The sequence below is a fragment of the Chaetomium tenue genome, assembly GCF_020726465.1.
Source record: "Chaetomium tenue strain MPI-SDFR-AT-0079 chromosome Unknown F5144scaffold_5, whole genome shotgun sequence".
Taxonomy (NCBI): Eukaryota; Fungi; Ascomycota; class Sordariomycetes; order Sordariales; family Chaetomiaceae; genus Chaetomium; species Chaetomium tenue.
In genome coordinates this window covers 3911198-3935992 of record NW_027117333.1, presented here as the reverse complement: position 1 = coordinate 3935992, position 24795 = coordinate 3911198, and the positions used below count along the sequence as shown (strand labels likewise).

Here is a 24795-nt window from a genome sequence, read left to right as displayed (position 1 = left end):
CTCCCATGCCTCTCGGGTCCTCTACACAGTAGACAAGCAGAGGGTCTCTCGATCCCTCAGACACCTGAGTTCCTTCCAACTGCTTGACTTGATAGCCTCTGGTCATTAATGAGAGCATGCCCGTTTCTAATAACCTCAAAAGAATAGGAGGCTGCCACTTCAAGGGTGAACCGGCAGTTCTTCAGCTATGTCGACGCGGAATTCCGGACTTGGATCCACAGAAACAAATAAGCTTATCCGTCCGTTAGTGGACATCAGGACAAACCCAGCCGTTCGTTTAAAAGGAGTGGACTGACACTTGCGGGGGCGAGGCATCCGAGTTGACGAGAGCTGCTGAGCCGGGATACATACTTGCATTTCAGTTGGTATCAAGCCCGTCGGGACGAGTCAAGAGGCTCTAGTGCCCAATCTCCTTCCCAATTAAGCCTCAAACTCTGATCACACTGACCCGCTCCTCTCCTTACTGGGAACCAACTATCGACCGCAATTGGGAGAAGAAGACCGCCGGCCTCATACTTTATCATTCCGCTGTGGCCTATGCTTTGTTCCCGCCTTTGCCGGGGCATCCACGCATTAACCGTCGTCCCATGAGATATGGTTTCTGATGCTAATACTAGATATATGTGTAAGCAGTGTCATGGCGAAGGAGATGCAATGCGTTCTTTGACAAAAGAGGCTATGATCGCCACGAGAACCGATCGATACATAGTAGTTGATTGACATTGGGCATAAAAAAGGGGGCAGCAGCTGGTTAAAGCGGTTGGCCGCCCAGGAGCTTCCGAGTCCTCCCCTAGATCACCTTCCCGAGAAACGTGGACATCGAGTGCTTCCAAACACACGAAACCCTTGGATCGACAAGCTAATACCCTCACATAGGTCATTGCAATATACACTAGGCCGTATTTACCATCACACATTTTTTCCATCCCCACTTTAGCCCTCTCACTAATAGACCAGACTTACCGACTCCGATAGCACGAAGGGACACACTCAAATTTTCAAATCTTCAAGGAGTTTATCTACTTGATGCTCAGGCACTGAGCTGCTGAACTTCTTCATCTGTGAACCCAAAGAGATGGAGCAAGTCTAGCATGTTATCCCCGTTGATACGCGCGCTGGCCTCCATCTGCACTCTGGGTTTCGCGTTCCAGGCGACACCCAAACCCGCAGCTTCCATCATGAGCAGGTCATTGGCGCCGTCACCCACGGCAACCACCTGCTCCAGGGGGATGCCCTCCTTCTCAGCGATCTCGATCAGAAGCTCCCGCTTGCGCTCCTTGCCGACGATGCGGCCCTTCACCTCGCCGGTCAACCGACCCGTTGCTTCATCAATGACGACTTCGTTCGCATGAGCATAGTCAATTCCCAGCTCTCCGGCCAGCCAGCTCGTCAGGGGCAGGAAGCCGCCCGACAGCACGGCGGTCTTGACACCCAGCCTCTTCAGCGCACGCAGGAGCGGCCGCACGCCGTTTGTCACGTCCAAGACGGGGCGCAGCTCTTGGAAGAAGGTACCCGGCAGGCCAGCGAGCAGCTTGACGCGCTCGCGGAAGGCCGAATCGAACTCGAGCTCGCCGAGCATGGCGCGGTGGGTGATGTCGGCGACGCGCGCAGCCAGGTCCGGCGGGTCCTTGATGGTGGCGGCCAGGAGGTCGATGACCTCTTGCGTGATGAGGGTGCTGTCCATGTCGAAGACCACCAGGCGCGGGTACCGCCGCCAGAGGGTGTCGGCGCGCAGCGCCACGTCGACGTTCCACTCGCGCTCGAACCTGTAGATAAGCTCGTGCTTCCGCAGGTCGGCCAGGGAGAGGTAGTCCAGCGAGGGTGCGGGGGAAACCGTCAACTCGACGACCACGGGGTGGTGATCTTGGCTGGTGTCCAACTTGAGGCAGCGGTGCGCCGAGGTGAGGTCGTTCGAGCCGGCAGGGAGCGGGAAGGTGGTCATGAGGTGCAGGAAGGAGGTGATGCACATGGGCGTGACGTATGAGCCGTAGAGATGATCGAGCGGTTCAGGCTCTGCGGCGGGTGGTTCGAGAGGGTAGGTATCAAGGCTACTGCTCGGGGCCATGGTTGGGGGGATGTCGGAGTCGGAGGGGGCGCGGAGCGAAGGGGACCGGCTTCTCTGCGGCGAAGCGGCCTTTTTCGGGGAGGGGATCGCGTTCGAAGCCCGAGGAGTCGTGGAGCGGTAAAACAAGGTCGCGACGAGCTTTTCGGTGCGGGCGCCAGGCCTCGGTGTGCAGTCTGGATGCGACAACTCGTGGCTCAAGCCGCTCTCGACAATCGTGGGAGGGTGCTCGGGCGAGGGAACCCCCCTGAAGTGGGTGATCTCGCGCGGCGAGACGCTGGTCGCCTGAAGGTCCTCGACCACGGTGTCAATGCCATAGTGATTTTCGGGCTTGTGCGGAGGGCGATACTGTTGATGATCCCTCAGAAACGAGCTGCTGCGCATGGCGGCGGTCATTGAGGGCCGTCCCTGCCGGGGAGAGGCACCGGCTTCCTCGGCCATGGTTCGCGGTTGGGACTTGCGAGAGAAGAGGTTATCAATGCAAATGCCCAGTGAATGCAATGCAGCTTTTCTTCAGAAAAGGCCGAGAACACTTCCAGCAGCGGGATTATGTTCGCTTGGTCCCCGCGTCTCGACGAGTGTTTTCAAGAAACTGGCAGCGCTCGTGGAACCCCACCTTTGAAGCCGGCGGGCAAGAAAAGGACCCCGCCATTTTCCTTTCCTTGGCAAGCACTTCCATTGATCCCATGCAACAAGACTGCAAGTAGCCTGGGGATGCGGAATGACGCCCTACACAATAGGTTCGTCAGCTAGGTATGACGGTCACCAGAAGGGCTCAAAGGGATCCAACTCTTGCACTTCATGATTTCCTCATCAACAGGTTGCCAGAGTACAGGATATCCACGAGCCACTGCCAGGTCAGACCTTGGCATGCGTGGCTTGTTAATGCGCCGAAAACATGGATGATTCCCATACTGTGCAGTTATTAAGGTGATTCGTTGATGTGGGGAACCCGGACGACCTATTAGTCCTGTCCCCCTGAACCGTTTGATCAGGGATATCGTCAACCCGCCGCTAACGAAAGCCAACGCCGACATTAGTCGTGTCTCGGATTGTTCACTCGATCATTCCAGTTGATGCTGTCGCCGGGGCGTCCAGTGAGCAGGGGTTCCACGAAGCCGGCTGCGTGCCCAGGGGTGATTTACATATCAATCATCTCAGTATGTTATGTAAAGGGTGTGCTCGGGCGCAACCACATCTCATCAAGCCGGAAGTCGGTCCCAAGTTGAGCCGCCGAGCCGCCGAGCCGCTTCTCTCCAGACTAAAACGACTTCACAGACGAAGTACACCAGACTCGAGTTCCATCACGGTCTCTTGCAAGGAAAAGGGGCACTCGCGCCTTTTTAGAACGTCACAGATGGTGACATCATAGCAGTCGTACCATAGTTATTTGTAGGTCCGTAGAGAGGCGCGGCTGACTAACAACCCTTGAGAGAAGATGTTCGTGAAATGTGTCAGAGGAATGGACATCAGATGGCGTCCCGATCTTCCAACCGCCGGAACCTTGTATCCGCAACAGGCGGATCTCGGCAGACACGCAACAGCGACAGGCACAGCACATCACGTTAGTGCTCATTCCTGAAAGGAATCGCGCCTTCCCCAGGACCGAGTCCTTGCCCCAAGGGGTGGCATCCAAACCGCAGCGGGAGAAACCCCCACAGAAAATAGGCCGAATTGGCCAATCACAGGGCTCCCAGATGTCGTGATCAGCCTCAATGAAAACACCACCACTCTAACGGAGTCTTCATGAAAAAGCGCCTTTAACAGCGCCTCCACCTGTTGGTGTCATGCTGACCCGGTTTCCACGGTCAGGGGCCAATACCAGAGTGTCCCTGCCCCTCGGATATCTCGAGGATGACCAAGAATCTAGAAACAGGCATTAGTAATGGCGGTGATGCGTTTAATAGAAAACGAACCTCTCTCGCCCAACTTCTCACTTCCGGCGGCCCAGATTTCGCCATTTGGTCTCGAGTATTCGTAACCCCGGAAAAGACGGACATTCCCTGCGAGACGCTCGAACGGGCCATCCCACAACCAAACCTCCTCCCGTGCTGTTTTAATACCACCCGACCCCCTCTACCCCCTTTCACCCACGTTCTTGACACATCCCCCGCTTGCGATTTCGGTACTCCTCCTCTTCTGCCCGCTTCTCCTGCAGAACAACTTTAACAAGACTTCATCCTCGGCTTGCACATCGCCTTGAGTCCTGACCGCCTGTTCCCTCCTCGTCTCTTTTGCAACGACCCGTCACCCGTCTTCAAAATGGCCGACGACTCGCGCACCGAAACCTCTTCCCAGCTGTCCTCGCCTGGCGACCATGGCTCTGTCGACTCCGGCTTCGCTTCGCCAAGCGTGTCCACTGTCAGCCTACCCCGGATATCCCTCACCCAACCGCACATCAAGCACCTCAACAAGCAACTCGAGGCCCTCCACCCCATGGACGTCCTCCGGTTCTGCAAGATCTTCTTCCCCAACCTCTACCAGTCGACGGCGTTCGGCCTGACGGGACTCGTCACCGTGGACATGTTGTCCAAGCTAGACGCCGAGTCGGCCAGCCCGCAGCCGATCGACCTCGTCTTCCTAGACACGCTCTACCACTTCCAGGAGACCTACGACCTTGTGGAGCGCGTCAAGGAGCGCTACAACGTCAAGGTGCACGTCTTCAAACCGGCGGACGTCGATAACGTGACCGAGTTCGAGGCCCTGTACGGCGAGAAGCTGTACGACATGTCGTCTGAGCTGTACGACTGGATCGCCAAGGTGGAGCCGTTGCAGCGAGCCTACTCGGAACTCAAGGTCGCGGCCGTCCTGACAGGTCGGCGGCGGTCCCAGGGCGGCCAGCGTGGTGACATCAACGTCATCGAGCTGGACGACGAGCGCGGCGTTATCAAGATCAACCCACTCGCCAACTGGTCCTTTGCCGAGGTCAAGGCGTATATCGACGAGCACAAGGTCCCATACAACGCCCTCCTTGACCAAGGGTACAAATCGATCGGAGACTGGCACTCCACCGTCCCCGTCGCCGAGGGCGAGGATGAACGTGCGGGCCGCTGGAAGGGCCAGGAGAAGACCGAGTGCGGCATCCACAACAAGCAGAGCCGCTATGCCCAGTGGCTCGAGGACGCAGCACGGCAGCAGACTCAGGAGGTGTCGGCATAGGTATCGGACCCCAAATGCATCCGAAATTCTTGTGATAAAAAGATGAGGGGTTAGCCGTGGGTTTATGATAACGGTGATGAGATGGAAGGGATCGCACATACATTTTACAAACGTTATGACGGGCATTACAGCGGCGTTTTAAGGGGACAGCTCGGTGTCGGCGTTATTGATCCCCGTGGCCACGGGAGAATCGTGGGTTTCGAATAGCATAGGATTTTTGTTTTGCATTGCCATTTCCGTTGTCTTCAAGTTAAATAGCTAAACAAATCAAAATTTTCAAGAACGTCGTTGTCGGGTTTAGGAGCTTCGTGGAGGAGGTGAAATGCGGGGGACGGGTCAGGAGACCACAACGGCCTGGACGATCTAACCAGGGCGCCCGGAATGGTGATTGGACGAGAGCATCGGCGGCGGTTGTTGCATCGTGACCTTTCCAAACATTGGTAGGCGACGATTTCCAGTCGCATATCAAAGGTGGAAAAAAGGCATGACTGCGTTAATGCATCGCGAGTTTCTGGAGCTGGAGTTGCTCCGAGCTGTCCGCCCTCTGCCGAGTTATCGATAAACTCGAGCTTGGCAGCAAAATGCCTGATGGACTTGGACCAATCCAGACGAGACCCCGTCATTCTCCCCTAACCCTAACTACCTAGTTACAGCTTCTCAGCTTCGCAACGACTCGAGCAACTCTATCCAAAGAATCTCAGTCTTAAGCATTCCTACCAACAATTCACTTAGGTACTAAAGTCCCGTTATCTCGACGTAACCCAAGCTATATCATGCAATATGATGGCTACCTCGCTGCTCTCGGCATTTAAGTTACTGGAAGATCGATCCAGGGGTTGCCATGATCACCAGCCTCCGACACCCTCCGCCTCACATACCTCGTGGCGCTTTCTGCCACGTCCAATGGCATGTTGCACATTAGGGGCTTCGCTTTATCATCGTGGCTACGGGAAGTCAATCTGCCTTGTTCCGGTTTCCGAAACTGACTGGGCAGGGGCGTCGCACACTTGTATTGCCCAGCTTTACGTTGTTCCCCGTTGCAATGGCTCAACTAACCACGTAGCCCTTGCCGTTGGATCGCGTCGGATGCGTCAATGCTATAGGGATCAAGTTCTTTTGGTCGATGCCATCGTGAGATAATCCGGGAAAAGGGAGGCTAGTGAACTACTGGCTTGCGTTGCGAGTGTTTCGTTTCGAGGATACTTCGGGATTGCTGAGTTTCAGGTGCCGTTGCTGCTGCCTACATGACCACGATATCCCCGCTGTTAGATTTCCGTTGTTGGTTCATTCCCATTGCAATCGGCTGTCCGACCTTCGTAGGGATATGTCTGCGCGATGCATCCTACATCTCTGTTACCACTATGCCTGGCAGCCTACGTTTCTGCCCAGTCACTTCCCAGCATTCTCGCGAACAATAATGCCACGCTAAGCACACTAAGTGGTACGCACGTCGCCTTGTATATCCGTACCTTACTTAGACTGACGAGACCAGCTCTCCTGGCACTTGTGCCCGATGTCGTTCAGACGCTCTCCACAGCCCAGAACATCACCATCCTAGCGCCGTCAAATACCGCCTTTGCCAACTTAATGGCGAGAAATCCGAGGTCGGCAGAGTTGATGAGGAATCCCAGGGCTTTGGCTGGTGTACTCCAATATCACGTCTTAATCGGAAGGCTACTCGCCAGTGACTTTTCGCCAGCACCAAAGTTTCCTTCAACTCTGCTTACGACACCATTTTCCAATGTCACCAATGGCCAAAATGTTGGTTTAGTTATGGTAAATGGCACTGGAAAGGTGTTCTCAGGGTACAAACAAATTGCTACGGTTGTTACAGCGGTATGTGCAGCCATTTTTCTCGCTTTTAACGGAAACTATTAAAGACTAAGATCTTTTCCAGGACATAGAGTTTGACGGCGGCAACGTCGTGCATATAATTGACACCGTCCTCACTGTCCCTGCAAACCCGGCGCAGACCGCCATCAACACGGGCCTCATCTCGCTCGCCGGCGCGCTGACGGCCGCCGGGCTAGTGGACGGTATCAACGCCCTCCCTGATGTGACCATCTTCGCCCCGTCCAACGATGCGTTTAGGGCGATTGGGTCCGCACTAGGAACGCTGACTACGCAGGACCTAGCCGGCATCCTAGGCTACCATGTCCTGGCGCGGCAGCCGCTACGGTTCAGCACCGACTTGCTAAGTGCCGACCAGATAACGTTCGCAACGCTGCAAGGACAAAACATCACAGTCCGCAGGGATGGCTCGCAGGTGTTTGTCAACTCGGCGAAGGTGATTATCGCAGATATCTTGACCAGCAACGGGGTTGTGCACGTACTGGATAAGTGAGTCTTTCTCTCGTGATATCACGCTGGGAATATGCTGACCATGGCTCTTTTCCAGCGTTCTTAACCCCTCTAATTCTTCCGCTACCCCCGACCCGACTGCTTCGACTCAGGTACCAGCGTTTGCTGGGGCGTCTGCGGTCGCTGACCCACCCTTTACGTCGGGTATCGCACCTACAACGACTTTTATCCCCGCTACCATACCCCTGAACGGAGGCGTCTTCGCTGCTGTCCCAACGGCAGCGCTGATACTTGTCGGTGCTGCTGCTGTTCTGGCTACGAATCTCTAAGAGGGTGCTTCAATTTCAGATACACAGTCCCTTATTTTCCCCTCTCTATACCTTCCCCTAAATCACATTTCATATCATGCTCGTTGAGGTCAGGGCGAGGTGATTTTGGTCATTTAATAGCCCATGATTTGCTCTGGGTTGGAGATGCAGATGGAGGGCAAGGGGAGTTCACACACAAAGAAAGCATCCGAGGGGAACTCCACATTCCTCAGTATTAATGTCAATTCTATCTTCAAGAAGACTTAATCTAGAAATCATCAGTCATTTCCAGTCTCTGTTTTCCATTTCTGAATATTAGCACATTTCCACGTTTTTAAATTAGCCTGCGAAAGTTTTTTTGGTCCTTTACAGAGACATCCTCTAGATAGCTTAGACTCATCAAACTTTCCAACATTCCTTAAAGCTCTTGAGTTTGTTGTTTCTCCTTCCCCCTTACGACTCTGCAACCCGCACACGTGACCCCCATTTTCACGACCCCATCCACCCTCACTTGTTCAAAGTCGACCTCACCATTTCCGCATCCCAACACAAAAGAAGTGCTCAAACCAAGAACACCACCCCAACAACACACAACACATCCCCTCAACAAAAGAAGAAAAAAAGAAGAAAGGGGACCATGAAACCCCTCCCCACCCCCACCCCCAACTTTACCATCAAAAAGCACAAAATCCTCGCCCAACTCGCCGTTCCTGATGCCGAGTATACCGACGCCTCACCCAAGGGCTCCGTGGACGCCGGCATCCGCCATCTAATTGACCGGATCAACAATGACGACGCGCACGCGGGCTTGGTGACCACCAGCAGTTGTGCGGGGCGAGTCAGTGTGTACCTCGAGGGACGCAAGGCCGGTCCGTCCCCATCCCCGGCGGCTGGGGATGGGGGGTTGGTGAATGAAGGCACGGGTGGTGGAGAGGGAGGCGGCGTGGGCGGGCGTGGGGATGGCGCTCCCGCGGCGGCAGGTGCGAGTTCTGCTGGGGGGAAAGGTGGTGGCGAGTGGTTGTTTGTGTCGCATGATCCGGTGGAGGGCGGGTGTCGAGATGGTGATGATGGCGGCGGCGGTGGGGGATACGAGAGGTTGCTTCTGGGTCTTGGGCCGGCAGCGGTAGTGACCGGGGAAGAAACAGGGGCAGGGAAAGCGGAACTGACGGGGTCGTCACGGCTGATCCATTTTAAGTTTGAGCCCATGGTACGCTTTTTTGCTTCCTCTAAAACCACAGATTAAGGCCGGCTAACCCCCTTTTCAGATTCTACATGTCTTAACCGCTTCCCTGGAGCATGCGCAGCTAGTTATCCAGGCCGGGATGGAGGCTGGTTTCCGCGAATCCGGAGCTGTTAGCCTTCTTGCGCGGCAACCGGATGAGGAGGCAACGCCCATGGTCGCTGTGCGGTCGATGGGATTATCATTCGAGTCCTTGATCGGGGCCGAGACAGACGGCGTCCGCCAGTTGGTTGTGTCATCCGACTACCTGAAAACCCTCGTCCGAATAGCGAATGAGCGATTTGTTGAGAACGAGAAGAGGATAGCCAGGTTCAGTGCCGCGCTGGACGTAGCTTTCGGCCCCCCTAAGGGTAAAGAGAACTGGGAGGATGCTGAGGCGAGAAGGGTGCGCAAACGACTGGAGGGACTTAGGCGGCGAGAGGAACTCAAGAAAGAAAAGAGCGAGGTTCCGGGTGAATTTAGCGAAGACTCTACAGTTCATCAACAAACTAGCGGTGTTTGAGAGTGTTCCCGCAACAATACCATGAGTGTGAACGCCTTCTAATTTTCCTTTTTTCTACGTTGCCAGAGCCATCCAGCAACCTAACATCCCAGCCCCTTTGATACACGAAACCATGGTATACAACATTGACAGATTAAATCTGTAACCACCACTCACGATCTTCTTTCCATCTCCCCGCATCTAGCTGATCACTTTGTCGACCCATCCTTTCTCCAGCCTCCTAACCTCCTCCTTGAAAGCCTCTACCTCGCGCCAGCAATCCAGTGGCCGCCGGTCATTCTCACGTAGGCACCGCACCACTTCGTCCCGCGCGTTCTCCAAAGTCTCAGGCACCTGGCGCACCTTCTTCCTCTCCTCGAGCAAGGCGCGCAGGTCTCCGATAGCCTTGGAAACTTCCTGCCGGCTGGGCCCAGCGAGCTGCTGCTGGTGCTCGCTCCCTTGCTGGTCGGCGGCGGGTTCGGCCGAGAGTTTTTGTTGCGCCTCGCGCAGGGTCTCGGATTCCTGGGCGCGGAGGCGCTTCAGCTCGGCGGCGACGCGTTCTTGGATATGGAGCTCGAGGGCTTGGAGACGCGAGACGTCGGTCTGTGATTCGGAAGAGGGCCGGTTAGACTGGGGACCACTAGGAGCAGGCAATCATCGGAGGGCCAGGGACAATAGCTAACCTCGTTGCTAGTCTCCAGGGATTCAACTAGGCTTTGCGACACCCCGGCTTGGGAGGAGCTGGGAGGGGGTTAATTTGATGATCGCGAGCTCGGGAGAGCCTTCAGGGTTTTGGGATAGGTTGGGCGTACCCCCTCCACACATGTGGCGCCGGATTTGAGGGTTTGGACGTGCTCGAACCCATGGCAGACGGACGAGAAGCAGAGCTTCAATCAATTAGCACTGCGGGTGGTGTGAGTGGCGCAATTCCCTCGAACTCTTGTGCTTGCGCTTCGCCGGTCGGCAGTGAGTGATGCTTTCCCGGATTCTTGGCACCCGCCGTCTTTCCGGCTCATGGAAATTCCAGCCAATGACGAGATACAGTGCGGTCCCCGCTGTTTTAACACAGTCGATAGCCCTAGTCGGTTTTCACTGCAACTTGAATGAGCTCGGACCCTATCAATGGACCTCCAACCCTCTTGCGCCTCGCACCCTCTACACAGTAAAACGTTCTGGCGAGCAAGGTTATCTCCCATTTTTGGAGCTCTTTTGCATTTTATATGTCATGGCCCTTATCTCATTGCTTCCCCGAGCTTCTCAAGATCCTAAATCTTCCCCGGGGTGTAAAGATTATTCCAAGGAGTCGGGGACTGAGGATGGTACTTAGGTAGGTAGTTCTGGGGCGAGCCGATTCATCGTTTTGCAGAATCCAACTTCCGAACAATAAATACACCATTCGCACACAAAATGCATCGCTGGAGTTCTGAGCATTGGGTATTTGTTGGACCGGCGTGTTCCAGTGGTTTATCTGTACTAGTCATTATTCGCAGAGCCCTGCCTGTCCGTGTTAGCGTAAGCTTCGGCAACCCCTTTGATTGCTACTCAGCGGCATCAGCTCGCATCCCGCGCACCACTCACCGCAAGCTGGCGATGGCGTGTGTGCGCCAAGAGCACCCTAGTCCTGGGTACATATAGCCACGGCATGCTCTCTGGGAGAAAGGGCAGGGGAACCGTCGGGGATGACGTCTCAATTTGGCGGAGCGCCGTCCCGCGAGCCGAGACTCGTCCGATGTACATACGATGTACACTATCGCGGCCGGAGCAGAATCCTTCGCATGCACACACTGACCCGGTAACAGGAAGACGGTTGTTGCATATGGCGGGCCGGCTGGCGCTGTGGAGCGCGCGACGGGGCCAGTGGCCTCAGCACATGCGTCCCCCATTTTGCTACCTCTTTCACAGGTCAACAACCGCGGGTTTTGCGTCCTACACTCGCATCTACACTACATGTACGGTAGTGCGCGCATCGGATGACGGTTGCAAATGTAACTTGGTTTACCTGGTTCACTACACTAGTATGGCCACGTTTTTCAGCGGGAAGACGCGAGAGTTCGATGCAACAGAGGGGAACATGGCTCGATAACCAAGGGTGCCAGCCCCTCTCATCTCCCGGGGCGGGTCACTTTAACAACCGTCCCATGCCAGGGGACTAAGGTGTTGCCGCTCGAGACTGACTCAAGCTGCTGGTTGAATACACAAGAGCGGGAGCGTCGCAAGTGTGATGGTAGGAGGGCGCGAGAAGACGACTTCAAAAGTTCAAGCCGGTCAGGTCGAGCCAAGTTCTACACAGTAGTGTAGTGTAAATGACTGGGAGAAAAGCCGTTGGGAACAGCAATGATCGACTGTTTCGTTGATCTCGAAAGCTTGGCTCAGCAGGCACCTGGTATTCGTATAACTACACCACCACCATGGCACATGCATGGCCACCGGGGATCGCGGACAAGACGGGCCCAAATATGTACAAACCCCACGTCGTATTTTTATCTGTAACCGACGCCGAGATACGGTGGCTCGGGTGGGCACGACGGAGCCGCTCCCGCTCAAGCCTCCATGTCCGTTCCGCTTCCCGACCTCGAATAGGATATCTCCCCCGCTACGGTCCGAACGTTGTCCGTGCGGCAGCATGACGTCGAAAATTCGACTCCCAAATGTGGAAAAGCGACTCTCGGCCGAGCATTTCCCCTCCGGGATCATCTGAATCATTTCTTCTTCGGTCCAGCAGCGACACGCCGCACTGCACAGAACCTATTACAAGTAGGTAGTTAGTACATAGGTCACCGGGAAACCGGTCATAACTGACGTGTAACTACACGGTTTTCTAAATGTCCACGACAAATGCCAACAAGTTTCCGACGGACAGCACCCAGGGAAAATACATGTCACGACAGCACAGGAACTTACCTGCACAGGAGCTCCAGGCTACATTCTTTGCAGGCTGATGGCGATGGTGAGAAGGCCGCCCGCCCCTGCCCAGGATTTGCCTCTGCCCCTGCATTTCGGCTTGGCCCGCCACCGACGTGTGGACAGATTCAGGGCGCCAAGAAGCGCCCTGAAAACACTGGACCAATTAAAATCCCACCCCCCGTCAGCTGCATGAGTTCTGAAATCCGCCGTCGAATTTCCACAACCCTCCTCACCCTATGATTTCGCTTGCTCAAAGACACACTCCGTCCAGAACCGAGATCTTGGTCGTCCGCGTCTCCGCCTGGGCTGCGCAGAACACACGATGAACGAGACTAGCGGCCCGACCTGATAGGTGTTTTTCGGGGCGATGCAGGGCGATGCTGACCCACGCAAACATTCTTGGCGGGGAGGAAGATCATTCCACGAGCTCGGTTGGATGACGATGATTCTCCAAGCCCAAGGTCCCGCCGCAAGGGATCCTTCTGCTATCGGTTCACCAGTCAGGGGGCACGATTCCGAGATGGTTTGCTCGGAGTGAGCCGGCTCGACAGGATGGTTTTCTCATTGTCTTAAAAGGTAACTGATGCCCTGGCCAGATTCGCGCGCGGCTCTGCGTCCTCGATTGCTTTCGCATTCCAGGCCTCCCTTCCCCAGCCGCCGGGCTCTCATTTTCAAAGTGTCGACCTTCTGGTTTGGTCTACACAGCGCTCATTCACTTCTCTCACTTTTTGAACCTCGGTACTTATTGACACGCCCTGTGGTGCCGTGTCACGATAACAGCAGACAGGGCAGGGAAGATCAGTCAGGCATATTACATCGCCGCCGATCTCAACCTTGTTTTCACTTCACCTCTCTCTTGGTTCTCCCCTTGCTCACTTTGTCACGGGCCTTTCGCACCCCGCTTCAATCCTTGAATCAAGAACTCCAGCTTTCTGGCAAAGCGCATCCATTCTTTCCCACCAAACAACTCTGGAGGATATCTGCGGCGCCAAAGCGTGCCATCGCCGCGTGTGTACGTTGGGATCTCGACTCCTGACCAGCCGAGACTTTTTGTTTGACCCGGATACGACTTGCTGCTTTGTCCCGCTGTTCGCGCTAGGAAGGCTGCTTGTCTGTCGGGTTGTTGGTTGAGGTTGCAGGAGAACAATCGGCGGTTTACCTTTGTTTCTCGCTATTGTCCAACACACAATGGGAATGTTCCCCCTCGCCCGTCAACCTCAATAACACAGCCTTCTGTCGGATCGACCCGGAGTTACACGCCAAACTCTCTAAAAAAAGGGTACCCGCGACTAGGCGTGTGAAGGGTTCCGCGTTCTCTTTCCCTCCGACTTCTGTCCCCGACTTACATCCCTTCTTCTCGCCTGTCAAAGTATCGCCTGCCGCTTCCTCGGTTTCCCAGTCCCACGATGGACCTCACACACCATGCGCTCCCCGACCCCGGTGTCAACATTCCGACCGCACCATTACAACTACGAGATGTGGCGACAGCGACCACAGGGACGCAGACCGGGGTGGCCACCCCGAGCTCCACGATTTCCCCCTACAGCACAGGCCTCAACGGCGTCAACCAGCCAGTCAACATGCTACTTACCGATATTATGTGGTGGAGTTTAGGCATCGTTGGTTTGGTGATGCTCCTAATCAGGATAGTTGAGTTGGCGTGGGCACAACTGCGGCTGGTAACGGCCATGTCCCTGCCTGGGGAAAAGCAAGAGTTCTGGAAGCGAACACAGTGGAGGAAGATGCCCGGCCTGAAAAGGGGACTCATCTACGCGCCGCTGTGGAACAAACGACACAACCGCGAAATTCGGATTTCCAGCGCCGCCAATATGGGGACACTTCCTTCGAGATTCCATTCCCTTCTTCTATTCGGCTACATCGCCAGCAACATCGCCTACATGTTCATCCTCGACTGGAGGCACGAAAATAGGTTCGCGCTGTGTGCCGAAATCCGCGGCCGCTCTGGAACGCTCTCAGTTGTGAACATGGTGCCGCTCATCATCTTCGCCGGCCGCAACAATCCCTTGATCAACCTCCTTAACGTGAGCTTCGACACGTACAATCTCCTGCACCGGTGGATGGGCCGGATTTCCATCATTGAAGTCATCATCCACTTCATCGCCTGGGCGGTCGTTCAGGTGTCCTACGACGGATGGGGGGGCGTTCAGCAGAAGATTTTTGGCGACCGTTTCATCGCATCGGGCACCGTTGGGGTGGCGGCCATGGTCATCATTCTGATCACGGCATTCTCTCCCGTCCGCCACGCCTTTTACGAGAGCTTCCTAAATGCCCATATCCTCTTGGCTCTGATCGCCTTCGTCTGCACCTGGGTCCACTGCATATCGGCAACGGTCCCCGGGGGTCTTCCACAGGGGCCCTGGATGCTAGCCATCATGTCCCTTTGGCTCGCCGAAAGAACCGCGCGCATGTTCCGCCTCGCCTACGCCAACTGGTCCACCCGCGGCTTCACCGAGGCCATCGTAGAGACGCTACCGGGCGAGGCCTGCCGCGTGACCATGCGCCTTCCCCGTTTCGTCAAAATCGACCCCGGCCAGCACGCCTACCTCCGGTTCGCGGGTGTCAACTGCTGGGAGAACCACCCATTCTCTATCGCGTGGTACGAGCACCGATACCGCGACGACGAGACCCTCCCCACCGCCGAAAAGGAGAAGCCCAAGCAACCCCGCGAAGCGATCGGCACGACTGTTTCCTTTATCATCGGCGCCCAAACCGGCTTCACTCGCAAACTTTACAACAAGGCCCTCCAGGCGCCGCAGGGGCGCGGCATCTCGATGCGCGCCGCCTTCGAGGGGCCGTACGCACTGGGGTTCAGCATGGACAGCTACGGGCATGCCGTGCTCTTCGCGGGGGCTACGGGCATTACGCATCAAATCAGCTACCTTCGTCACCTGATCGAAGGGTACAACGCGGGCATGGCGGCGACGCGGCGCGTGACGCTCGTCTGGATCGTGCGCGACTACGAGGTGCTCGAGTGGGCGCGCCCTTACATGGACCAGATCCTCCGGCTGCCGAACCGCAAGGACATCCTGCAGATCCGGCTGTTCGTCACGCGGCCCAAGAACCCGAACCAGGTCATCTCGAGCTCCGCCACCGTGCAGATGTTTCCCGGCCGCCCCAACATCCCCATGCTACTGGCTAAGGAGGTTGGTGAGCAGATGGGCGCCATGTGTGTGTCTGTTTGCGGGCCGGGTGGGCTGGCTGATGACGTGCGGGATGCGGTACGCAAAGTGCAGGCGCATAACACGGTGGTGGATTTTGTGGAGGAGAGTTTTACGTGGTGATACCTGGCGCGTTTCGGATGGCTTGATTGTTTTATTGAATAGACGGAATGACTTAGACGGACGATAGTTTTATTTTTCGGATTCTGCATACCGACAGCGTGTCGAGGAAGCATTTTTTTTCTTGTTAGTAATTATTTTACCTGTTGATGTTCAACGAAGCCATGTTGTTTCACGGTGACTCCTTCTATTCATTTCTGTGTCGCTAGCCGTTGAAGCAACTCACACGAAGTTGTGATGCAGTCATAGCCCATTTGCGACTGATCTCTTTAAGATACATGACCGGAGTTTGTTTACCCGAGCGGGTGATTACCAGGTAGCTATTCAGGGAGCTTACTATGTAGTGTAGACAACGTGCAGCTAGGCCAAATGTTCCGTTCTCTTACTCGCCTCCTCGCTTCAATACTGAACATAAATAACACAACGTGGTATTCCCATCACCGCTGCAGGACCAATTGCCTCGCATGGAAATTGTATCATGACCGTTTGGAGACTTCTCCGGGATGAAAACGAGGGATCAGTTCAAAGTTGCCCAATCATGTCCTCTCTCTTGTCAGATGCTGTGTGGCATCATTACGTTCCGCTGGTACTCCCACATGCAATTCCTTGATCCGCACGTCGTCTTGCAGCGGCTCAGGACCGGGAGCGGCAAGTCAGGACAACGCAGACCGTTGACAGAAACTCGCTCTGAGAAGACCCGCTTTTTGTGGCCCCCCCACGCCCTGCAGCGCAGTAGGTGGTGGTGCCCCTCATTTTAGGGGCTTTGTTGACCAAAGACTTCCATGAGGAGAACATAGGTTCCTGGGTACGGTGCCTCCGGTCTGGGAAACAGAGGGTAGGCAGACAGAGAAGTTCCCAAGCCCGCGAGGTCGATACAGGCATGTTTATTCACAGAAATAGCATTTAAATGAAGAGTTTTCAAAACAGCAACTGAACCACCAATAAGGGCGAAGTGGCGTAAGGATGCAGAGGGCATGTACACAGCAGGTACCTAGCGGGCAGAGCAACCTGGAAGGAGGGGTTCCCAAAACAACCCCGCCAATGGGCACAAACACCGCGAGCGCACACCTTTTGTGGTTTGAAGTTTCCCGAGCTTGCCACCCATCCGCGTTGGTGAACGTGTAAGGTCGGGAGTTTGGGATAGGTGGTAGTGGGGCAATGCAACAAGCTCGGGATTGACATGAATTAGCACAAGCCGGGTCCATCTTTTTGTTCCTCGGGCCTGGGGCAGATGGGGATTCGCCTTCGAAACTTTCCTCCACTTATGACTCAAATCTTCCCCTTCACTAGCCATTTATAACCGTCCTCTCCTCTCCCCACCACTACCACCGCGATCCGCGCATTGTTCCCCGACTCTTGCCCGAGCTACCTCTTCAGGAACTTGAATAACCCCAGCTTCGGCCTCTCGAAAGACCACGCGTTTTCCAAGTGGAATTTGACCATTCTTGTTGCTTAGACAAAAAGAATTGGTGGGGAAAAAACACGGCATTCACTTTGCCCATCCACTCTCCAACCCCCAGTCAAGATGCCTATGTAAACCCGACCTTCCCCAGACACTGCTGCGAGATGCAAGAAACTAACGGTGGCTCGCCACAGGCTCAAGGACCCCTCCAAGAAGTATAAGAGGTTCCCTCCTCTCAACCTCCCGGACCGTCAATGGCCTGACAAGACCCTCGACAAGGCCCCTCGGTGGCTGGCAACAGACCTTCGGGATGGCAACCAAAGCTTGGTTGACCCCATGGTGAGTCATCCGTCGACTCCAAGAAACATGACTCGAAGCAATTGGCTAACTCCCTCGGCAGAACGGCGAGCAGAAGTGGGAATACTTCCGCATGCTGTGCGAGCTCGGCTATAAAGAGATCGAGGTGTCATTCCCCTCGGCATCGCAAACCGACTTCGACTTTACCCGGCGCCTGATCGAGACCGAGGGGGCCATACCCGATGATGTCTGGATCCAAGTCCTTTCTCCCTGCAGAGAGGACCTCATCCGGCGCACTATCGAGTCTCTCAAAGGAAGCAAGAAGGCTATTGTGCACATCTACCTCGCCACCAGCGAATGCTTCCGGAGGGTCGTCTTTGGGTTTTCCGAGGACGACAGCGTCGAGCTGGCCAGCAGGTGTGCTGCCCTGGTCCGATCTTTGACCAAGGATGACCCTTCACAATCGGGGACGGAGTGGGCGTTCGAGTTTAGCCCAGAGACGTTTTCCGACACAAGCCCGGAGTTCGTCGTGCGCATCTGCGAGGCCGTAAAGCAGGCCTGGGAGCCCACAGTCGAGAACCCCATCATCTTCAACCTCCCTGCGACGGTTGAGGTGTCGACCCCGAACGTCTACGCCGACCAAATCGAGTACTTTTGCCGCAACATCACGGAACGCGAGAAGATCTGTGTATCCCTCCATCCACACAACGATAGAAATACTGCAACAGCAGCGGCCGAGTTGGGCCAGATGGCTGGCGCGGATAGAGTTGAAGGATGTCTCTTCGGAAACGGGGAGCGGACTGGCAACGTCGACCTCGTCACCCTCGCCTTGAACCTCTACACTCAGGGCGTGACGCCCAACATAGACTTCTCCGACCTCGGCAAGGTCATTAGGATAGTGGAGGAATGTAACAAAATCGAGGTGCATCCACGTGCGCCATATGGAGGCTCTCTGGTGGTGTGCGCCTTTAGCGGCTCGCACCAGGATGCCATCAAGAAGGGGTTCCAGGTGCGCGAGAATGAGGGCAAGGGCTACGACGATTACTGGCAGGTTCCCTACCTCCCTATCGACCCTAAGGATATCGGGCGGGATTACCAGGCCGTCATCCGCGTCAATTCGCAAAGCGGCAAGGGCGGCGCCGCCTGGATCATCCAGCAGCACTTGCATCTTGACCTGCCTCGTGGTCTCCAAGTCGCCTTTTCCCAGGTCGTCCAGAACATGGCAGAGAAGAAGGGCCGGGAGCTCCTCCCCACTGAAATCACAGATCTGTTCCGGCAGACTTACTTCCTCACACAAAGCCCCCGCTTCAGCATCGTCGACTACACCATTTCGCCCGACCGATCCGCGTCGCCGGCCCCCCCCGAACCGGGTAAGACCCAGGACACGACGGGTCTTAGGAGACTGTTTGAGGGTGTTGTATCGATCGACGGCCTCGAATACAAACTCCGCGGCCGTGGCAACGGCCCGATATCCAGCCTGGCTAACGCCCTCCGGACCGTTGGCATAGATCTCGACGTACAGGACTACAAAGAGCATGCCGTCGGACGGGGCCGTGATGTCAAGGCTGCGACATATATCGAGTGCACGGCTGCTGGTACGAAGAAGAAAGTATGGGGCGTGGGTATCGATGAGGATGTAGTCCAAAGCTCCCTGATCGCTCTTCTGAGCGCTGCCAGCAACGTAAGTTCTACTTATACGCAGGGGTTACCCCGTTTTCTTTTCGAATTGCGAGTTGTCAATGACGTCTTTAAACTAACACCGATGCAGTTCACCCCGAGTCGGCAAGGAAGCCCTGTCCTCTCAAAAGCGACCGCGAACGGGCCAGCACCGCCTGACTTCATCAACGTTCTCGAGGCAAAGGCGGAGGAGGCGTAATCTAGGCGGCCGTACACTACCTAGCTATCATTTTGCCCACGAATTTGCTGAGGAAGTAATCTGTTGCGGGAAAGATTAAAAGAAAACAATGGGGGCTCCAAAAAAGTTTGGCTGTTTGATGCTGCTGATACCGAAGGCGTCGTTTTTGAGACACATTCCATTGACAAAGCCTGTATTACCTCATGCTGGGTACCTTTCCTCCCTGTTACAACACTTGGCCAGTGCTTTGTCTTGATTGACGTGTTGTCAACCCAAGGAGGCCGCCAAGAGCGACGGGCCCTGCACTCTGCTCATTCTCGAAACGCATGGAAATGGGCCTTGATTAGGGTTGGGAGCCCTTGGCTTGCATGTGAAGTTCGAAGGCTTTCACGGCGAAGGCTGATGAACCTATGTACCTAGAGAGAATAGTGAGACGTCCCATGCATGCCGGGAATTGCTTCTTCCCCTTAACCGCTCTGTCACGTTGGATTCTCAAGGTTCATAGTGCCATGGGCATCACAACTTTAGCAAACGAACGATGCCGGCTGTCAAAAGAGATGCAGGTTGTTCTTCTCAGTAGGTGCCCGGGAAACAGCGGCGGTCAAGCAGGGGTTTGCTGGCTTCTATTTGTTTCTCAAACCCACCAGGGGGGCGAATGCTAGCGGTTTGTTCCAGAGAGGTGAGAGCCAAGGCACCTAAGTGACTTTTCACCGCGTCATCCTGATTCGATACATGGAGAATTACGGATTTCGTATGGGGTTGATGATGCAGGTGCTGGGCTCGGTTGTTGTTAGCTGGGGGTCGGCTGTTCGATTCTCGACCGGTCGAGCCCCCCCATTCTTGTGCAGCTGCGGGGGCGGCACCTTTTCTGGTGACTACGTAGCCCTACGGATTCATACTGTGTCAAGGCAATCATTTCGCATAATTTCTCACAGTGAGAACCCAGTCATACAGTGCGGATTCGTGGCAATCCAGACCTTCCCACCGCTGCTTGCCAACTGGGCGTTGGATTGCCTCGCCAACTCCGCATCATCTAACTCAAAGACCGCTTTTTCTACTGCCTTCGGCCTTTTCTCGAAGCTAGCAAGAAGTTCCTCCAGCATCCTCGTCTTTGTCGTTGGTGCAAAGACTTTCGTCTCCTTCGACACACTCCTTTGCAGCACGCTTTTCTTCTAATTCAGCTACGTAGCCCTGTCTCCGACACCTGCTAGGCAGTCGCCCGTGTGTGGCATTAGTTACCTACCTATTGGCGGCATCCACAGTCACCAAACCCGGGACCTGCGATTGTTGACAACAAAAAAAATCGAACAAAACACACAAACCCGCGCCCCTCAACTCCCGCTGACTCTCAGCACTTCCGAAACCTTTATCATTTGGGCGGCCGCACGTTATCCTCTGCCCCAAAAGGCACTTTGGACGTCTTTTGCCGACCTGCGATTTCCAACCCAGTCTTGTCCGATACCCTGTGGATCCCACGGCCCCGCCTGTGTTCCGCGCAAACTTTAGCTGCGAACGGCATCGTCCTTCTCCCTAGCAACGCTTTCTCTTTTACTCTCGCAGCCCCCGCTTTCCATCACCTTGATCTCTGGCCGCAGTATTCAGACCGCAACCATGGAAGGCACACCGGACATCAACACTGTCCTCACCAACTCGTTGAGTCCTGGTTAGTGCACTCGCGTTCCGAAACCCGTTGCTGGGCTGCTCAAACCGCGCCGAGCCCCCTGCAATCAGGGCGATTATTCTTGCTGACTGCCTCCTCCTAGACGCGACTCTGCGAAATGCGGCCGAGCAGCAACTTACCCACGCCGCTGAGGCCAACTTTGTAAGACCATCTTCACATGCTCCGTTGATCACGAGCCCACCTTACTAACCTGGATTTGCCTCCCAGTCGCACTACCTCCTCACACTCGTTCAAGCCTTATCGAATGAGAGCACCGAGGGCCATATTCGAGCCGCGGCCGGTATCGCCCTGAAGAACGCCTTTAGTGCGCGCGAGACTACGAGGCAAACCGAACTACAAGCGAAATGGCTTAACCAGACCGATCAGGAGAGCAAGACCCGCATCAAGCAGCTAGCTTTGGAGACGCTCGGATCCACCAATGCACAAGCCGGCCAGGCGACGGCCCAAGTCGTCGCCGCGATTGCTGCGATCGAGTTGCCGCGGAACCAGTGGCCCGATCTCATGCACTCGCTCGTGCGGAACGTCAGCGAGGGTACCCAGCACCAGAAGCAGTCTTCCCTGACCACAATCGGTTTCGTTTGCGAGAGTCAGGATGCGGAGCTTAGAAACAGCCTGGTCGCCCATTCCAACGCTATCCTGACGGCCGTCGTTCAAGGTGCGCGCAAGGAGGAGCCCAACGGCGAGGTCCGCCTTGCCGCCATCACTGCCCTCGGAGATTCGCTCGAGTTCGTCGGCAACAACTTCAAGCACGAAGGCGAGCGCAACTACATCATGCAGGTCGTCTGCGAGGCCACCCAGGCCGAGGATTCGCGGATACAACAGGGCGCCTTTGGCTGCCTGAACCGCATCATGGCGCTTTACTACGAGAACATGAGGTTTTACATGGAGAAGGCTCTTTTTGGTCTCACCATTTTGGGCATGAAGAGCGCCGATGAGGATGTGGCGAAGCTCGCTGTTGAGTTTTGGAGCACCGTGTGCGAGGAGGAAATTGCCATCGAAGATGACAACGCCCAGGTCGAGAGCTCCGATCAGATGCGGCCGTTCTACAACTTCAGCCGCGTGGCGACAAACGAAGTCGTGCCGGTTCTTCTCGGACTTTTGACAAAACAGGACGAGGATGCCGCAGACGATGAGTACAACATCTCACGTGCCGCCTATCAATGTCTGCAGCTGTACGCTCAGGCGGTCGGCGCGGCAGTTATCCAGCCCGTCATTCAGTTCGTCGAAGCTAACCTGCGCCACGAGGACTGGCACAACCGAGACGCTGCGGTCTCTGCATTCGGCGCCATTATGGACGGCCCTGAGGAGAAGCTGTTGGATCCTATCGTGAAGTCGGGTATTCAGCCTCTGATTAGTATGATGGAGGACCCGTCCGTTCACGTGCGGGACTCCACCGCCTATGCTCTCGGCCGCATCACCGAGGCCTGCTCCGACGCTATTGACCCGGAGCAGCATCTCGATCCCCTGATCCGTTCGCTCTTTAACGGACTGATGAACAACCCTAAGATGGCGGCGTCGTGCTGCTGGGCGCTGATGAACGTTGCCGAGCGGTTTGCCGGTGACGTGGGTGCTGCGCAGAACCCCCTCACTCCCCATTTCAACCAGAGCGTTAGCAATCTCTTGACCGTGACCGGCAGGATGGACGGGGAACCTTCCGTGAGGACCGCGGCGTATGAGGTCCTGAACGTCTTCGTGCAAAGCGCCGCGAACGACAGCCTCAGCGCCATTGCATCCCTGTCCACCGTTGCCATTCAACGCCTCGAAGAGACCCTTCCTCTTCAGCAACAGGTTGTCAGCGTCGAGGACAGGATCATCTTGGAGGATATACAGACAAGTCTCTGCACCGTCCTGCAAGCCACTATTCAGCGCCTGGACAAGGAAGTCGGCCCTCAGGGCGACAGGATCATGCAGGTCCTTCTACAGATCCTCAGCACCGTGAACGGCAAATCGAGCGTCCCGGAATCGGTGTTCGCCGCCATCAGCAGTCTTGCAAACGCGATGGAGGAGGACTTTGTCAAGTACATGGATGCCTTCTCTCCTTTCCTCTACAATGCCCTGGCCAACCAGGAAGAGCCGAGTCTCTGCTCAATGGCTATTGGCCTTGTCAGCGACATCACTCGCTCTATGGGGGAGCGCAGCCAGCCGTACTGCGACAACTTCATGAACTATCTTCTGAGCAATCTCCGGGTTTGTCACACCTATTCTACCCCGTTGTCACCGATCTTTTTGCTAACGTTCTTTTTTTTTCTCCCTTCCAGAGCACTGCACTCGCCAATCAATTCAAGCCCGCCATTCTCCAATGTTTTGGCGATATTGCCGGTGCTATCAGCGGCCACTTCGAGACATACCTTACCGTTGTGGCCCAGGTATTGCAACAAGCTGCCACTATCACCGCTGGTGCGGATGGTTCTTATGAGATGTTCGACTACGTCGTTGCGCTGCGCGAAGGCATTATGGATGCGTGGGGCGGTATCATTGGCGCAATGAAGACCAGTGGCAAGAGTATGTACAGCCCTGACAAAAAACTCCCTTGCTCTCTCGCGCTCGCCTACTAACACGGCCACTCCAGCCGGCGTCCTCCAGCCATTCGTGCCCTCCGTCTTCGAGCTGCTGAACAGCATTGCCAACGATGCTAATCGCAGCGAGGCATTGATGCGATCTGCCATGGGTGTTATTGGGTAAGTCTTCACCATCTTGCGTGTTTCGATTTTGATAACTAACTCGCAACAGCGATCTCGCAGACGCGTATCCTAACGGCCAGCTGGCCGATGCATTCCGCCAAGAATGGGTCACGGCGATGATCAAGGAGACGCGGGCGAACCGAGAGTTCCAGTCCCGCACCATGGAGACCGCTCGTTGGGCCCGCGAACAGGTCAAGCGGCAAATCGGTGGAACACAGACCGTCATGCAGCAGACGTGAGAGGCTTGAGCCCGGCCAACACGGCACTGCTGTTCTTGGCTCCTCCTACCCAAGCTTCCTAGCAGGCATCGGCGTCGTCTCCATGGCTTGATTCCCCAACAGACAGCTCCGAGAAGCACCCCCCCCCCCCACCACCCCCCGCCCTTCCCGGCGCAGCAGCATACACACGATGATATGGCACGGCACGGCACGGCACATGACACAGCACAGAGATGCACAGATAATGTGTATATAGACCCTATGACCCTTCAATCCGACACCATACCCCTAGAAGTCACTTCACTATTCCCTAACACTTGCTGCGGCTGCTGGCAATGTCATTTTTCTCTCCCCTTTTTTTATGCGGATCTTATCGGGATGAGGATAGAGCGATTACATGTAATGTTCCATGCTTCTAGGATGTAGAGGCTTGGGGCAAAATGCACCATCATGTAGATTTTTTGAACGGATCATTACCCCCAAAAGGAGGCGGTACGGACTGGCTGGGCCGATTGGCGATGCGTAATCTTTCTCCATTAAGCGGCCATCAGTAGGGAATGGGCGGGCAAGGGAACGGGGCTGGGGCAGTCACGGAATCCTGAACGCATAGGACGGGGTTTCTCTCACGGGTGCTATGGGGACCTGGGGTCACGAGCAACGAAACTGAATTCCCTCTCTCTCTACCCCCCGCATCTGTCTACCCTATCCGTATACCAGTCTACTTTCTCCCCCTTGCAGAAGTGTTCCACGGCATGTGTGTACACCTCTATATGTAGCGGTGACATGCGCCTGACCGTGCCACGAGCCATTCTTCCCTTTACATACCTAGATGCAGATGCGCCGGTCCGTCCTGCCGCGTGGGGGTACTGGAGTTGGATGTCCGTCCGTCTTTTTGTTGAGTATCAAA

General features: G+C 55.5%; 7 protein-coding genes across 7 annotated transcripts; 5 read left to right on the top strand and 2 right to left on the bottom strand.

Moving 5' to 3' along the window:
- Positions 1-1030: 1030 nt before the first annotated feature.
- Positions 1031-2503, bottom strand: F5144DRAFT_594602 (HAD-like domain-containing protein; the record flags this gene model as incomplete). Its single annotated transcript, XM_066790597.1, has 1 exon — positions 1031-2503. The coding sequence occupies one exon, from the start codon at positions 2501-2503 to the stop codon at positions 1031-1033; it is 1473 nt and encodes a 490-aa protein (XP_066642029.1).
- Positions 2504-4324: 1821 nt separating this feature from the next.
- On the top strand, positions 4325-5221 carry F5144DRAFT_494342 (uncharacterized protein; the record flags this gene model as incomplete). Its single annotated transcript, XM_066786027.1, has 1 exon — positions 4325-5221. One exon carries the CDS (start codon positions 4325-4327, stop codon positions 5219-5221), a length of 897 nt encoding a protein of 298 aa, XP_066642028.1.
- Positions 5222-6556: 1335 nt separating this feature from the next.
- Positions 6557-9572, top strand: F5144DRAFT_491826 (methyltransferase TYW3-domain-containing protein; the record flags this gene model as incomplete). The annotated part of the gene is made up of 6 exons (XM_066785884.1): positions 6557-6662; positions 6714-7057; positions 7119-7561; positions 7620-7721; positions 8458-9037; positions 9096-9572. The coding sequence occupies 6 exons, from the start codon at positions 6557-6559 to the stop codon at positions 9570-9572; spliced, it is 2052 nt and encodes a 683-aa protein (XP_066642027.1).
- A 13-nt stretch (positions 9573-9585) lies between these two features.
- On the bottom strand, positions 9586-10598 carry F5144DRAFT_579668 (uncharacterized protein). The gene is made up of 3 exons (XM_066789335.1): positions 10364-10598; positions 10235-10292; positions 9586-10154 (listed from the first exon to the last, which is right to left on the bottom strand). The coding sequence occupies exons 1-3, from the start codon at positions 10414-10416 to the stop codon at positions 9753-9755; spliced, it is 513 nt and encodes a 170-aa protein (XP_066642026.1). The 5' UTR covers positions 10417-10598; the 3' UTR covers positions 9586-9752.
- Positions 10599-13459: 2861 nt separating this feature from the next.
- F5144DRAFT_318616 (ferric reductase like transmembrane component-domain-containing protein) lies at positions 13460-16007 on the top strand. Its single transcript, XM_066784023.1, has one exon. The coding sequence runs from the start codon at positions 13862-13864 to the stop codon at positions 15755-15757; it is 1896 nt and encodes a 631-aa protein (XP_066642025.1). The 5' UTR covers positions 13460-13861; the 3' UTR covers positions 15758-16007.
- A 1157-nt stretch (positions 16008-17164) lies between these two features.
- Positions 17165-19605, top strand: F5144DRAFT_318576 (pyruvate carboxyltransferase-like protein). Its single transcript, XM_066784022.1, has 4 exons — positions 17165-17287; positions 17351-17495; positions 17557-19134; positions 19222-19605. Exons 1-4 carry the CDS (start codon positions 17280-17282, stop codon positions 19327-19329), a joined length of 1839 nt encoding a protein of 612 aa, XP_066642024.1. The 5' UTR covers positions 17165-17279; the 3' UTR covers positions 19330-19605.
- A 1097-nt stretch (positions 19606-20702) lies between these two features.
- On the top strand, positions 20703-24290 carry F5144DRAFT_318211 (armadillo-type protein). The gene is made up of 6 exons (XM_066784020.1): positions 20703-20971; positions 21072-21130; positions 21197-23176; positions 23248-23491; positions 23559-23667; positions 23720-24290. Exons 1-6 carry the CDS (start codon positions 20920-20922, stop codon positions 23907-23909), a joined length of 2634 nt encoding a protein of 877 aa, XP_066642023.1. The 5' UTR covers positions 20703-20919; the 3' UTR covers positions 23910-24290.
- Positions 24291-24795: the final 505 nt, after the last annotated feature.

Excerpts from the sequence above, each read along its gene's own strand:
- F5144DRAFT_318211 (XM_066784020.1), top strand. The coding sequence starts at position 20,920 with ATGGAAGGCACACCGGACATCAACACTGTCCTCACCAACTCGTTGAGT. Across the intron at positions 21,131-21,196 it reads ACGCCGCTGAGGCCAACTTT|TCGCACTACCTCCTCACACT; the intron begins GTAAGACCATCT and ends TTTGCCTCCCAG. Across the intron at positions 23,177-23,247 it reads ATCTTCTGAGCAATCTCCGG|AGCACTGCACTCGCCAATCA; the intron begins GTTTGTCACACC and ends TCTCCCTTCCAG.
- F5144DRAFT_318616 (XM_066784023.1), top strand. The coding sequence starts at position 13,862 with ATGGACCTCACACACCATGCGCTCCCCGACCCCGGTGTCAACATTCCG.
- F5144DRAFT_318576 (XM_066784022.1), top strand. Across the intron at positions 17,496-17,556 it reads AAAGCTTGGTTGACCCCATG|AACGGCGAGCAGAAGTGGGA; the intron begins GTGAGTCATCCG and ends CTCCCTCGGCAG. Across the intron at positions 19,135-19,221 it reads TTCTGAGCGCTGCCAGCAAC|TTCACCCCGAGTCGGCAAGG; the intron begins GTAAGTTCTACT and ends ACACCGATGCAG.
- F5144DRAFT_579668 (XM_066789335.1), bottom strand. The coding sequence starts at position 10,416 with ATGGGTTCGAGCACGTCCAAACCCTCAAATCCGGCGCCACATGTGTGG. Across the intron at positions 10,293-10,363 it reads GCGCCACATGTGTGGAGGGG|CTCCTCCCAAGCCGGGGTGT; the intron begins GTACGCCCAACC and ends ACCCCCTCCCAG. Across the intron at positions 10,155-10,234 it reads CCCTGGAGACTAGCAACGAG|ACCGACGTCTCGCGTCTCCA; the intron begins GTTAGCTATTGT and ends TCCGAATCACAG.